General features: G+C 44.3%; 1 protein-coding gene across 1 annotated transcript; it reads left to right on the forward strand.

Annotated features, from left to right (window-relative positions):
- The first annotated feature begins 4,415 nt into the window (after nt 1-4,415).
- Nucleotides 4,416-12,858, forward strand: IFT22 (intraflagellar transport 22). Its single transcript, XM_068524208.1, has 5 exons — nt 4,416-4,550; nt 6,292-6,368; nt 6,496-6,585; nt 7,237-7,439; nt 8,217-12,858. The coding sequence occupies exons 1-5, from the start codon at nt 4,512-4,514 to the stop codon at nt 8,363-8,365; spliced, it is 558 nt and encodes a 185-aa protein (XP_068380309.1). The 5' UTR covers nt 4,416-4,511; the 3' UTR covers nt 8,366-12,858.
- Nucleotides 12,859-13,281: the final 423 nt, after the last annotated feature.

Here is a 13,281-nt window from a genome sequence, read left to right on the forward strand (position 1 = left end):
GCTTTGAACTGGGTCCAGTGGACCTAAACATGAATAAGATTCTTCAAAGAAGTCACAGGTTGTTAAGGGATGTAGCATCTCCCAGTAAGGCTCAGGAAACACAGGGGCTGAGGAAGCCCTGACTCTGGACCCGACACAGCTGGTGCAGACTGAGAGGCAAAGCCATTTCTGTGCACAGAGGACACACAGCATCTTTTCATACAGAAAGGAGAACCACTACAAAGCCTCATGGCTCCTGCCTCCTCCCTGACATCAATTTAGGGTATGGACTCATCACGTGCCTTTTAGTAATAGCTCCAGTCGTGAATTAAGATGAGATTATATTTGGAAAAGCACAAGGTGAAAAGCACAATACAGGTTGGTCTCCCCATCTAGACTCGAGCTCCATGTCTTGAGCAAGATGGTAAGATAGTAAATGTATAGGAGTCTACACATTTTTCAAAACTCAAAGAAGACTTAAAATAGGTATACTCTATTATACGTAAATTATAACTAAATAATGTTAATTTTTTTAAAAAGGACAGACTCAACCAGAAAAGCATATGCTCTTCCCTCTTCTTCTTTCCTTAATTGCAGGCATGATGCCTGGAGGCACAGCAGCCATCTTGTGACTATGAGGTAACAAGCATGAGGACAAAGACTAAACCTTAGGACAGCAGAGAAAAAAAGGTGTAAAGAACCTGGTGCATGAGGCCATTTTTGCGCTGCCGTACCATCTCTAGACTGTCAACCTTCACACTGGAATATAGTTTTGTTATTTCAGTCAAATTAGTTCACACCCAAAATACAAAGCCCCTCCATCCAGATTATTTCCACTCCATCTTCATTTTTCATCAACTGAGAATGCATCACTCCTCTTCCTCCAGAACCCCAATCTAAGGATTCAAGCACATACTCTTCAAAGGTGCATTGTGAAAACAGGGGCCTACCCAAATGCCAGGGGATACAAGTTCTCTGAAGACTCATGTCTCACCTGACCCGAGATGAGCAAACAGCACGCTCTTCAAAGAAATTCTCCCTCTCTCCCTCTTCAATTTCATGACTCTTTGATAACTTCCAGGTGATGTGCTTAAGTTCTACAGAAAGGGACTAGACTCTGGGAGACACGCAACACCTATTGTCAGCCTTTAAAGCCTCAGCCAAAACTGGATAGAGTCACCTTTTAGCAACCTGTTACAGATCTCTATGTATTTAGAGCCTTGTAGAACGGGGATTTATGAGATGTATGGAGAAAAATATTGAACGACGCACCCCAGGTTGTAATCATAGCCTCTCCGTTGGGAGTTTACTCACTGTCCGTCTCTTCACTAGAATGAAAACTTCAAGCGGTAAAGAGGGAAAGGGAGAGGTCAAGGGCGAGGTAAGGGAGCCAAACAAAAAAGAAAAAGGAGATTGCACCAAAAGAAAGTAAACGCATGATCATAGTTAGCCATTTTTACAAAGCTATATGTATGTGTGGTCACGTGTTTAAAGATAGTAAGTGAAAAGTATTTTTAAAAAATGATCAATGACCTCCACCACATCTGATGGTTGATTCTTCACCTTCCTTGACTTCTCTGGATCTCTTGGAAGCATCTGACAAAATGGATCACTCCCTGTCTTGCAACACCATCCTGACTTGGCTTGCATGATGCCATACTCTCCTAGTTTCCTTCCTGCCTCTCTGGACGTTCCTTTTCAGCTTTCTTTGCTAGATTCTCCTCTAAAGAGCAGAGTGTCCCAGGGCACTATCTGTCTACACTTATCTTCTCTGCCAACACTTACCCCCTACATGTTCTCATCTAGTCCCTGGCTTTAATGGCATTCCACATGCTGACTGGTATCTCGTCCAGATTTATAGCTCTAGTCCTCACCTCACACATCAGGTACAGAATCTTATATCCCATTTCTACCTCAACAACTAGCAGGTATCTCAAAACTAACATAACCAAAATAGAACTCTTAATCTCCCACCACAAACCCTGCCCCAGTCTTCCCAAGTCTGGAAATGGCAAACATTATTCATGTCAATGAATAATGACATTCATAAGTCAATGTCCTGGGACTCATCCTTAACTCCTCTTTCCCTTACATCTAATCCATCAGCAACTCCTGCTACCTCTACCTTCAAAATGTGTCCCAGATCCAACCTCCACTGCTGCCCCTAGCCAAACCACCATCATCCCTCTCTTAAGCTACCTGAATACCCTCCTAATTGCCATGTATGCATCCACGCTTGTCCCCTTTGTCCCACACGGCAGCCAGTGACCACTTTTAAACATAAGTCAGATCATGTCAATCCACTGCTCAGAATCTTCCATGATGACTTTTTTGGCTGGCCAGTTTCCTAGCCAATATCAACTCCCCATCCCCACCCCCACTCCCACTCTGGGCCCCACTTCTTGGGAAAAGAAATGTGCAAAGCTACAATCTATATTTCCCAGATTCCTTTGCAGTCATGGAGGTTACGTGACACAGTTCTAACCAATGAGACAGAAGGAGAAATCACTGGATAGGGATTCTAAGGAAGCCATTGTTTTCCTGAAAAAAGGGAGTCTGTAGTACTCTATATCTTTTGACCTTTGCTCTTCTCCTTTGTTCCTGCCTAGAAAGCAAATACACAAAGGTGGAGCAGCCAAAAGACGTCAGGAAAGTAAGGAGAAGGCAGCTGCATCAGCCCTTGTATGCCCATCCTTGGATTCCTTGTTAGGTGAGAAAATAATAAATCCCTTATTTGGTTAAGTTGCTGTGGTGGAGTTTCTATGACACATTGCCAAATACAATCCTGGCACAGGCTTCCAATCACCCTTAGAATGAATCCCCGAAGTCTTATGCAACCTCTCCAAAAGCATCTCCTACCACTCTCTTCCTTACTCTTCCTGTACCGGCGTCACAGGCCCTCTGGGCCATTTTTGGAACATACCACGTTTACTTCCACCTCAGTGTCTTTGCCCTTGCTGTTCTGCTGGATTGCTCGTACCCTAGATCTTTCACATGCTTTATTTGCGCCCTCTCTTTACTCAGTTTTCTGCTTTAATGTCACCTCTGCACCAAGGTGTTGCCTTGACTACTCCATCCAAAATTGGCTCCTTCACACTCTTTAACTCTTTAGTGATTTATTTTTATTCATAGCGTTTACCAATATCTAAAATTGTCTCTACCTGAGAGTACTTTTTTTATTAACTTGTTTACTTAATATCCATCTACTCCACTGGAACGAAAGCTTCAAGAGGTATGGGCACATCCCCAGTACCTAGAAAAACACACAGCAGGCATTCAAAAGATATTTATTCAATCAATCAGTTAAGGACATCTTGAACTTAAGGCGGACTCTTCCTTACAGTTCACCTTGTTTTTTTGTTTTTTTTTTGTTTTTTTTGTTTTTGGCTGTGTTGGGTCTTCGTTCCTGTGCGCGGGCTTTCTCTAGTTGCGGCGAGCGGGGGGCTACTCTTCGTTGCGCTGCACGGGCTTCTCATTGCAGTGGCTTCTCTTATTGCGGAGCATGGGCTCTAGGCGAGCCGGCTTCAGTAGTTGTGGCTTGCAGGCTCTACAGCGCAGGCTCAGCAGTTGTGGCGCACGGGCTTAGTTGCTCCGCGGCATGTGGGATCTTCCCAGACCAGGGAATGAACCTGTGTCCCCTGCACTGGCAGGCGGATTCTTAACCACTGAGCCACCAGGGAAGTCCCAGTTCACCTTGTATTGCAAAAAAAAGCAGTTTGGTATTGGATTTATTTTGGTTTTGTTGTTGTTCTTGTTGTAGTTGTTATACTAGCACTTTTGGGGGACTAGCGTATTTTGTATTGGCACCCTTAGCATACAATTTCATGGCCTCACCCAAATGTCTGGACCGGCTCCGCCTCCGTAATTTAAAACTGACCTAGTGACTGAACTCAGCAGCAATGCGTTCAGACACCTGCACCGCCCGTGAACAAGGCCGGGGCATTATTATCCTTTTGGTTTCTCCCAGATTATCCAAATGACGGTGAGTGGTGAACCACAGAGACTCCTTTTCTCCCTGACCTTTTCTAGACTGGGCCAGGGATATGATAAATCCGTTCTCAATGCGGACAGTATCATGCCAGAGTGATACAGGCGTCAGATGCCTGGTTCTAACCCCACCTCACCAGCTACTTGGCCCGTTTGAGCTCTCGGGGTTACGGGGAGGAATAAAGGAGATTTGGGACCCCGCGAGCTCTGCGGGCTCCCCCGCTCACAAGCGAATCTGGATCCGGGTTTTTTACTTCCCTCCTACCCTCTTGCTTTGCCTTGCAGCCCACCTCCAACCCGAAACCCACGCCGCCCACCAGGCAGCCAGCAGACCACCCCAGAGCCCCTCGGGCGCCCGGCCGGTCCCCAACCCCCAGCAGAAACCCGCCCACTCCCGTCGGCCCCCGCGACCGCTCCCGTCTCCATGGGAACGAAGGCAGCCAACCGGCGCGGCGGCTGGCGCGGCGGCTTCCGCTCCGCCCTGACGGCGGCGAGGACTCTGGCAGCGCCTGGGGCTCCGGCGGGTCTGCGGGCTGCGGGCCGCGATGCTGAAGGCCAAGATCCTCTTCGTGGGGCCCTGCGAGGTGAGGCCTGGGCCGGCGGGGCGGCAAGCGGGGCCCGGGCGGGGGTGGGGCCCAGGAGCCGGGAGCCCAGTCCCACCGCGCCCATCCTGGTGTGCGCCGCTGGCTTCACCGTGAACTCGGTGTTCCCAGACCTCGACCCGGTTGTACTAAGGCCCGAAGGCCCAAGGTAGTGAGTGGCGTTATGGAATCAGAGCCTACATCTCATGACTCTCCTTTGTGCCTGTGGCTGTCCCTAATGAGATATGTCTGTGGAACAAGAAAACCAGGAGGAAAGACTGAACTATTACCTGGTCTTGGAACTATTAGCTTTTCATGTGGGTGGTGATGGCGGGGGATTAAATCTACCTGTGTACTTCACACCGTACACAAGAATAAAATTCAGATGGACCAAAAAGCTAAATGTGTAAAAGAACAACTGTGGAAGTAGTAAATGAATAACTCTCCAACTTAAACACCCATCAGAATTGCCTGGTGGGCAGTTGCACAACTCGCTGGTCCTATCCCAGGGTTTTGATTCAGTTGGTCTGGGAGGGACCTGAGAATTTGCATTTTGCTGATGCTGGTCGTCCAGGGACCACTTGCTGGGAACCACTGTAGTAGATGAATATATGGAAAGCTATGTTTTTAATCTTGTGACAGGGAAGGTCTTAAAACACAACACAAAAATGAAGAAGCCTTAAAAGAAATGACAGCAAAGTTAAAGCCAGGGGAAAGTATTAGCAAAATGCATGACAAAGAAAGGATTCATAGGTAGAACATACAGGAAAGTTTAAGAATCAATAAAGAAAAGAGAAGCAACTCAAGATAATGTAGCAAAGTCTGTGTACAAGAAATACAACTGACCAATAAGTATGAAAAGATGCTCAGTCGCACAGTCACAGAACACAGAACAAACAGATGGCACTTATTTGCTCATCAGTTTGGATGAGAAAAGTTTAGAATATTGATAACATGCAGTGTTAGAATGCTTTCAGGGAAAGGAGTATTCTGGGATTGCAATTTTAAATGTGCACAGCTTTTAGCGTGGCAATTACATTTCTCAAAAGCTACTGTAGCTAAAGACTCCTCCACGTTCCCCATGAGTCCTATACAATATTGAACAGATGGAAACACCCTCGGTGCCCATCAATGAGCAAATGTCTGAATAAACTAAGGTACATTCTTACTTTGTGCAGCAGTGAAACAAAATAAGGCAAATCCATGTAAACTGACACAGAGAACTCTCCAAGACATAAACTGTTAAATAGGCAAGTAACAACAATATGCTCAGAATTATGAAAAGCAAAACAAACATAGATATCTTTTTTAAATGGAAATTCTCAAACACGTACAAGGGGAGAGAGAACAATGAACCCTAGTATCCATTACCTAGCTTCGACAACAAAATGATTTCTGCACATACACATCTCCCTCTCCCTTACTACTCTTCTAATTTACCAGCCTTTCTAGTCCTTAAATGTGCCACGTCCATTCCTGCCTGGTGCCTTTGAACTAGCTATTCCCTCTGCTTGGAGGCAGGTAAAGTCACCCAGCAGCAGAGCCAGCACTGAAATCTGTGCTCCCTGCAACCCAGAGCAGGCTGTGCCCACCCAACCAGAGAGAGCCCTCTGCCCTGGTGATCTCAGGGTGGCCGTGGCCTCTACTGCATCCCACCTGGGTCCAAGCTGGCTATTGGAGGGCCTGCTTATGGTTTACTTTTCTGCTCTTCAGCAACGATCTTTCACTGTCTTCACTTTCACAGAGTGGAAAAACCGTTTTGGCCAACTTCCTGACAGAATCTTCTGACATCACCGAATACAACCCAACCCAAGGAGTGAGGTGAGCCCTGACCAATCCGCCTCCCACGGAGTCCCTGACCATCACCCGCCCCTGACTTTGGTGCTGGTGGCATCCGCAAAGTATAACGTTTCCTAAGGAGAGGTGCTGCTCTTGTTTTTGTGTTTAGGATCCTGGAATTTGAGAACCCACACGTTACCAGCAACGACAAAAGCACGGGGTGTGAATTTGAGCTCTGGGACTGTGGTGGCGATCCAAAGTACGTTTCCTTTAGAGCATTTGTTCCATCAAATGATTCAAAAATCAGCTGCCTGCCAGGCACCTTGGACTTGTGCCTAGCGAGCGCCCTTCCTAGCATGTGTTAGGGGCTCCATCAATTACTGATGACATGCATTGCTCTTGAAACTTTAGTGACTGGGTTATGATATAGTGAGAGGTCATCCATTCATGATTAATACTTAGACATTATTTTCAGAGTCCACAGTTAGAAACCAGAACCATTGCTTATACATGGAATCTAAAAAAAATGGTACGAGTGAACTTATTTACAAAACAGAAATAGAGTCACAGATGTAAAAAACAAACTTATGGTTACCAGGGGGGAAAGTGGCGGGCGGCTGATAAATTGGGAGATTGGGATTGACATATACACACTACTATGTATAAAATAGATAACTAATAAGGACCTACTATATTAGCACAGGGGACTCAATACTCTATAATGACTTCTATGGGAAAAGAATCTAAAAGAGAGTGGATATGTGTATATGTATAACTGAATCACTTTGCTGTATAGCGGAAACTAACACAACAGTGTAAATCAACTATACTCCAATAAAAATTAAAAACAAAACAAATGCAGAAACCAGAGCCACCTACCCTTCACGCTGCATCCTTTTCTGCCATGCAGGTTCGAGTCTTGCTGGCCAGCCCTGATGAAGGACTCTCACGGGGTGGTGATCGTCTTCAATGCTGACATCCCAAGCCACCTGAAGGAAATTGAGATGTGGTATTCCTGCTTCGTCCAGCAGCAGTTTTTACAGGATACTCAATGTCTGTTAATTGCACACCACAAACCAGGCTCTGGAAGTGACAAAGGAAACCTGGCTTTGGGTAAGGAGCCTGGACTTCTCCTTTCTGCTGTAGTCTGAAATGCTCTGGGCATTTGTATATTGCCCTGTGTCTTGGAAACCAGCAGCCCTGTGCAGTTAAAGAGCACCTGCTGTGTCCTAGACATTTGTTTTTCTTACCACGTAAATCAGAACTGCTGGGTTGGAAGATCTGCTGTACCATCCAGGCCAGCATGCAGACACTTTAAAAGTAGGCAGACACTAAGAGGGGAAAAAAACCTGGTTTTAGCCACTCATCGGTACTATTAGGGACACTCTTTCCTGACTTGCCTTTAAGCTCCAATTTGCATGTGACACACACCATTACAGAGGTGTCAAAGTGATCATAAAAAACAACTCAAAATTCAGAAATGCCTTCCTCTGGTGTAAGAACAAAGAAGGCCTGGAAGTGGCTTGGAGAGCTGTGATCCTGTTGCCGGGTGGCAGTGTGATGAAACCTTTCTCTGTTAAATTGTGTCAAGCAAGGCACAACTTTATTTTTGGACTTGGGAAAGTTAAACAAATTGGCTCCTGTAAGACTCAGGTCCTGGGACTTCCCTGGTGGTCCAGTGGTTAAGACTCCTCACTCCCAATGCAGGGGGCCCGCGTTCGATCCCTGGTCAGGGAACTAGATCCTGCGTGCCACAACTAAGATCCGGCTCAGCCAAATAAATAAATAAATATTTTTTTAAAATAAAATGTAAAAGACTCAGGTCCTTCGGAGCTAGAAATAGCCCCTCACTAAAAGTTCATGCCTAATTACATTATTTTCCTTTTTAAGCGCCACCCTTGAACAAGCTGAAGCTGGTGCACTCAGATCTTGAGGATGACCCAGAAGAGATCAGAATGGAGTTCATAAAGTATTTAAGAAGCATAATCAACTCAGTGTCTGAGAGCAGAGACCGGGAGGAGATGTCAATTATCACCTAACCGGCCTTCACCTAGACGCTTCCGCATCCCAAATGAAGTCAATTTCAGTGCAGATCTGAAATCCATCCACCTACTAAGGTTCTCATCTCCCTTTGGCTGTAGAAGACATTTTCCTTATTTGGCCAAAGGTAACAGTCAGCCAGGGAGTTGACTCATACCATCTATTCTCTGTCTTCAGTTCAGCTGAGAAACTCCTGTTATTGAATTCTGATTCCTTTCCCCAGATCTCTCCAGAGAGCTGGAAAACTGAGGTGGTTTTTTTTCCCCTTCACATTATGTCATACTATAAAAGTTGTGGAATTGTAAACTGTCATAGCCCAGTGATACCAACAGTAGTTTAATCCACGTAGATTGGTTTAAATGTGATTTTCATTCCTTAATCTGTACAATTTGCCTAGGATATTTTTGAAAAATATTAGCATTTAACCTCTCCAAGATTTTATTTTTATTTAGATGTCCTTGATATCTGGACACCATATCACACTGGAAGATGGAATACATATACATCTCCTAAAAACGTTTTTTATTATCTCAGGGGAATTTAATTCTTAAATATTATTTCATGTAATACAGGGAAAAACAATGTTTTGTTGTCATAACAACCATTTGTAAAACTAGTCAAAAGATTTAATGCTCAGGATAAGCAAATATGGTGAGTTTATAGCTTATTGTACAAGTGAGTTTGTTTTAGTGATCTTATGAATTATTGTTCTTTCATAATTTGTACTTTTTGAATTTTTTAATACAGCCAACCTGAAAATATATTAAGTAGATCAAAAGTTAGATGTAGGGACTTCCCTGGTGCCGCAGTGGTTAAGAATCCACCTGCCAACTCAGGGGACGTGGGTTCCATCCCTGTTCCGGAAGATCCCACACGCCACAGAGCAGCTAAGCCCATGAACCACAACTACTGAGCCTGCGTGCCCCAACTACTGAAGCCAGTGTGCCTAGAGCCCGTGCTCCGCAACAAGAGAAGCCACCGCAGTGAGACGCCCGCGTACCGCAACGAAGAGTAGCCCCTGCTCACTGCAACTAGAGAAAGCCTGCCCGCAGCAACGAAGTCCCAGCGCAGCCAAAAAAAAAAGTTAGATGTAGGTCTTTTCAACTGAGAGTGGAAGAAAAGTAGAGACACAAGAGATGAAAAATACGCTTGGCTGCGTTTCACTCTTACAATGAAGAGGGCTGAAATGCAGCTGTGTGGGCAGTCTGCTTGAGAGAGTGGTGTTGGCAGATAATGACAGTTCCCTGGTAAATTATTTATTTGTTTATTTATTTTTAAATTTTATTTTTATTTATTTATTTTTGGCTGCGTTGTGTCTTCGTTGCTGTGCGCGGGCTTTCTGTAGTTGCGGCGAGCAGTGGCTACTCTTCATTGTGGTGCATGGGCTTCTCATTGTGGTGGCTTCTCTTGTTGTGGAGCATGGGTTCTAGGTGCACTGGCTTCAGTAGTTGCGGCACACAGGCTCAGTAGTTGCGGCACACAGGCTCAGTAGTTGTGGCTGATGGGCTCTAGAGCTCAGGCTCAGTTGTGGCACACAGGCTTAGTTGCTGCGCAGCATGTGGGATATTCCTGCACCAGGGATCGAACCCATGTCCCCTGCATTGGCAGGCAGATTCTTAACCACTGTGCTACCAGGGAAGCCCCCCTGGTAAATTTAGATTGAACTACAGTCAACTCTTAGTAAACTGCCTGGATTATCCATGAGCACATTTTAGGCCCAGGTTAATTTCCTTCTGCCTGACCTGCTCTCAGTTGGAACTTTTGCAAGGAACACAAGATTACGTTAATGCAAACTGTAGTAACTCTTCTTTACGTAATAGCTGCAATAATAATAATTGATCTTGAGACTACAGCTCCAAAACAGAGATTATTTTTCTCTGATTTTTAATGATTATCCAAGAGCTCAATAGAAAAATTAACCCAGCAGCTTTCATTTATGTTCATAGCCAGAGTACAACCCTTGTGAGCCCTTGAATCGAGAAAAATGTTTAAAATTTAAGAGGCCACATGTGCACAGGTTACAAGAGACCATTTAGTGAAGAAGTCTCCCTGTCTTCCCTGTCCCCAAACCCCGTTCCTGTGCACATACGATTGTGCTTTATTAATGGAACCAGTAGCAAACTATTCACACTTTTTTACAACTTGTTTCACTTTTTTTGTTTGGAGGATTTGTGTAACTATATACAGAGCTGCCTTTTTCTTTTTTACAGCTGCGTAATATTCCACTTAATCATTTATTTGGGAATTTTATATTACAATTTTATATTACAGTTGCTAACAATTTATGTTGAAATATTATATTTTTATTGATGGACATTTAATGGCATTGAAAAACATGATTTGGGACACAAGTACGTTGAATGTGGAATTTTAGGGAAGTGGTTTCAACCGTCAGCGCTTTTGAGGGAAAGATAAGACGGCTGCTCTTAGAATCCTGCTTCTGATTTACAGTGTCACAGAACCATTTTCTAAGTGCACAATGATTTTTGCTGTGTGTGCTGGCATATGGTTAAAATTCCTTTCTCCGTATCACAGATGTGACAAGGCACATGAAAGCCACAGAAGCATGAAACAGCTCAGACGTGTGGGAAACTCGGTAGTGGATCGTCACGCAAGGCTGTGTGGAGGAGGGAGTGTCTGAGTGAGTGAGGTGGAGTGTGTAGAGGAGGGGAGTGGAGGTGGGTGGGTGTGCGTGTGGGTGAGGAGAGAGGACCAGGGGTCAGATGGTGAAGGGCTTCTTACACCCGGCCAAGGTGTCAGGGTTTGAGCTGCCACTGAAGGATGTTCACTGCAGGTTGATGTGGTCGGATCTCCATGGTAGAAAAGCCCCTCTGACCGCAGTGTGAGGGCTGGATCGGAAGGAGGACGAGTGTAGAGATGGCTGCTGTCATTCCTTGGTTTGTGGCTCCATCACTGCAGTCTTCAAGGCCAGCATCTTCAAATCTCTCTCTGCTCCATCTTCACATTGCCTTCGCCTCTGTGTATCTGACTCGAATCTCCCTCTACCTCATTCTTGTAAGGATACTTATAATTGCATTTAGGGCCCAGGATAATCTCCCCATCTAAAGATCCTTAATTTAGTCACATGTGCAAAGACGCTTTTTCCAAGCAAAGTATCATTTACAGGATGTGCACGTTACCGGGAGTGGGGCCTGATGTCTTTGCGGGCCGTTATTCAGCCTACCACAGATGCTGTTCACTGAGGCGTTAATGGAAGAGGAGGAGCAGGTTTTGGGGGGGTGACAAATGACTAGTTCAAGGTGACTCAGCAAGTTAGGGACAGGGACAGAACTGGATCCCATGCCCCCACTCTTTCCACTGTCTTGTGTAACTGGGCAGATGAGTCTACAAGTGGACCTGGCTAAGAGTCTCACCCTTTGAGACTGAACCTAGTAAAGCAATAACAACCACAGCAACAACAGCAGGGCAAATAACCATTTTTGGAGCTAAACCACCCAGAAAATGGTTTGCAAGTATGTTGCAGATATATATAGCATCATATTTCTTGAAACCAATCAAATGACCAAGTAGTATTCTGAAGCTCTGTTGTAAAGAAAATTACAACTTACATTGTAACCTGAATGTCCCTATCTCAGAATTGTTCAGGAAAGCTCCTGGAGATCATTATACATTTGCTGGAATACCAGAAGACCCTTATGTCCAAAGTGTAGGCTAAGTTGCTATAACAACAGATGGAGCTTTGCTGGTAACTGAGAACATATAAGAGTTAATAAAAGAGCAGTGCTCCTGATACCCATTGAAAAGGTAACTGCATTGGTACCACTTAAGAAAATCATTCTGAACTGTGGCCCTTCTAGATCTTGACTTCAGCCTTCCCCACCTGATTCCTGAGAACTACATGAATATCCTGGCCTTGGCTGATGGCTTTTTCAACAAACGTACTCTTTCCTCAGGCAAGAAATGAAGGATTCTACATTTTAAAAACCAAAGCCAAAGAAATTAAATAAATGAGGAAGATGGAAACTCTGCTTTTGAATGTTAAGAGATTACGTATTTTTGACTGTGACTTCTAAACGGCTTTATCAGTTAAATAATTCTCTATGTTTATGATCTGGGCCATTCTTCCTACCGAAGTTAAAAGCTAATGGAAATGTTCTGTCTGCCAAGTATTCCCACTTCACAAGGAAAGTTTCTTGGTGCTTTGATGTGGGCAACACCTCATCTGTCTTCTTACACGTACAGTTCATTCCTATCTGGACTTTCTGATAGCCTTTAAAAGTATGCCTCCTTTCTCTAAAGCCTCAGGCAGATTCACTCCACGCTTACAGCTCTTTGGATCAAGTGTATAGATCTTAGACTTTCAAAGTGTTGTATAAAAAAAAAAAAAATCTATTAAGACTGTTTATAATCCTACCGGAGTTTTGTGATGAGTAATTCATACAAGAACCATCGTGTTTTTGTTTTTTGTTTTAATCTTTTGTGTGACTTTACAAGACCTGGAAAACACCTAGGTGTGAATTAACCAGATCATGTAATGAAATATTTTGTTCAGAGAAATAAAATCCTAATTTTATCAAAGTATGAGGAACTTGGTTTCTACTGATAGAAACCTATTTCAAGTACTTTTCAAGAATATTTTGCAAATCCAGCTACACTTGGAATGTATCACCCTTTTGGGGGGGCAACTGTTAAAAGCAAGAAGTTGTGCTCTGCATTTTTAAAAAATGGTGGCAATGGCTTTAAGATGTCAGTCACAAATGAGATGAACAATCTAAAGAGAATGGTTCTTACATATGAGGAGACTAGTGGGAGACAGTAGGTGAGACGTCAAATATACATGCCAGCTGGTTAATGTGGACTTGGTTCTATTAGCTGTGTAAGAGCCCTAAGAGAGCAGGGACAATTACTTTGGTGGCCGTGAGGAGAACAGATTTAAGGGAGTGTCTGAAATACA

This window comes from Eschrichtius robustus, chromosome 16 (genome assembly GCF_028021215.1).
Source record: "Eschrichtius robustus isolate mEscRob2 chromosome 16, mEscRob2.pri, whole genome shotgun sequence".
NCBI lineage: Eukaryota > Metazoa > Chordata > Mammalia > Artiodactyla > Eschrichtiidae > Eschrichtius > Eschrichtius robustus.

Coding starts and splice junctions, on each gene's coding strand:
- IFT22 (XM_068524208.1), top strand. CDS start 4,512: ATGCTGAAGGCCAAGATCCTCTTCGTGGGGCCCTGCGAG. Junction 6,369..6,495: donor AACCCAACCCAAGGAGTGAG/GTGAGCCCTGAC, acceptor TTTTGTGTTTAG/GATCCTGGAATTTGAGAACC. Junction 6,586..7,236: donor GACTGTGGTGGCGATCCAAA/GTACGTTTCCTT, acceptor TCTGCCATGCAG/GTTCGAGTCTTGCTGGCCAG.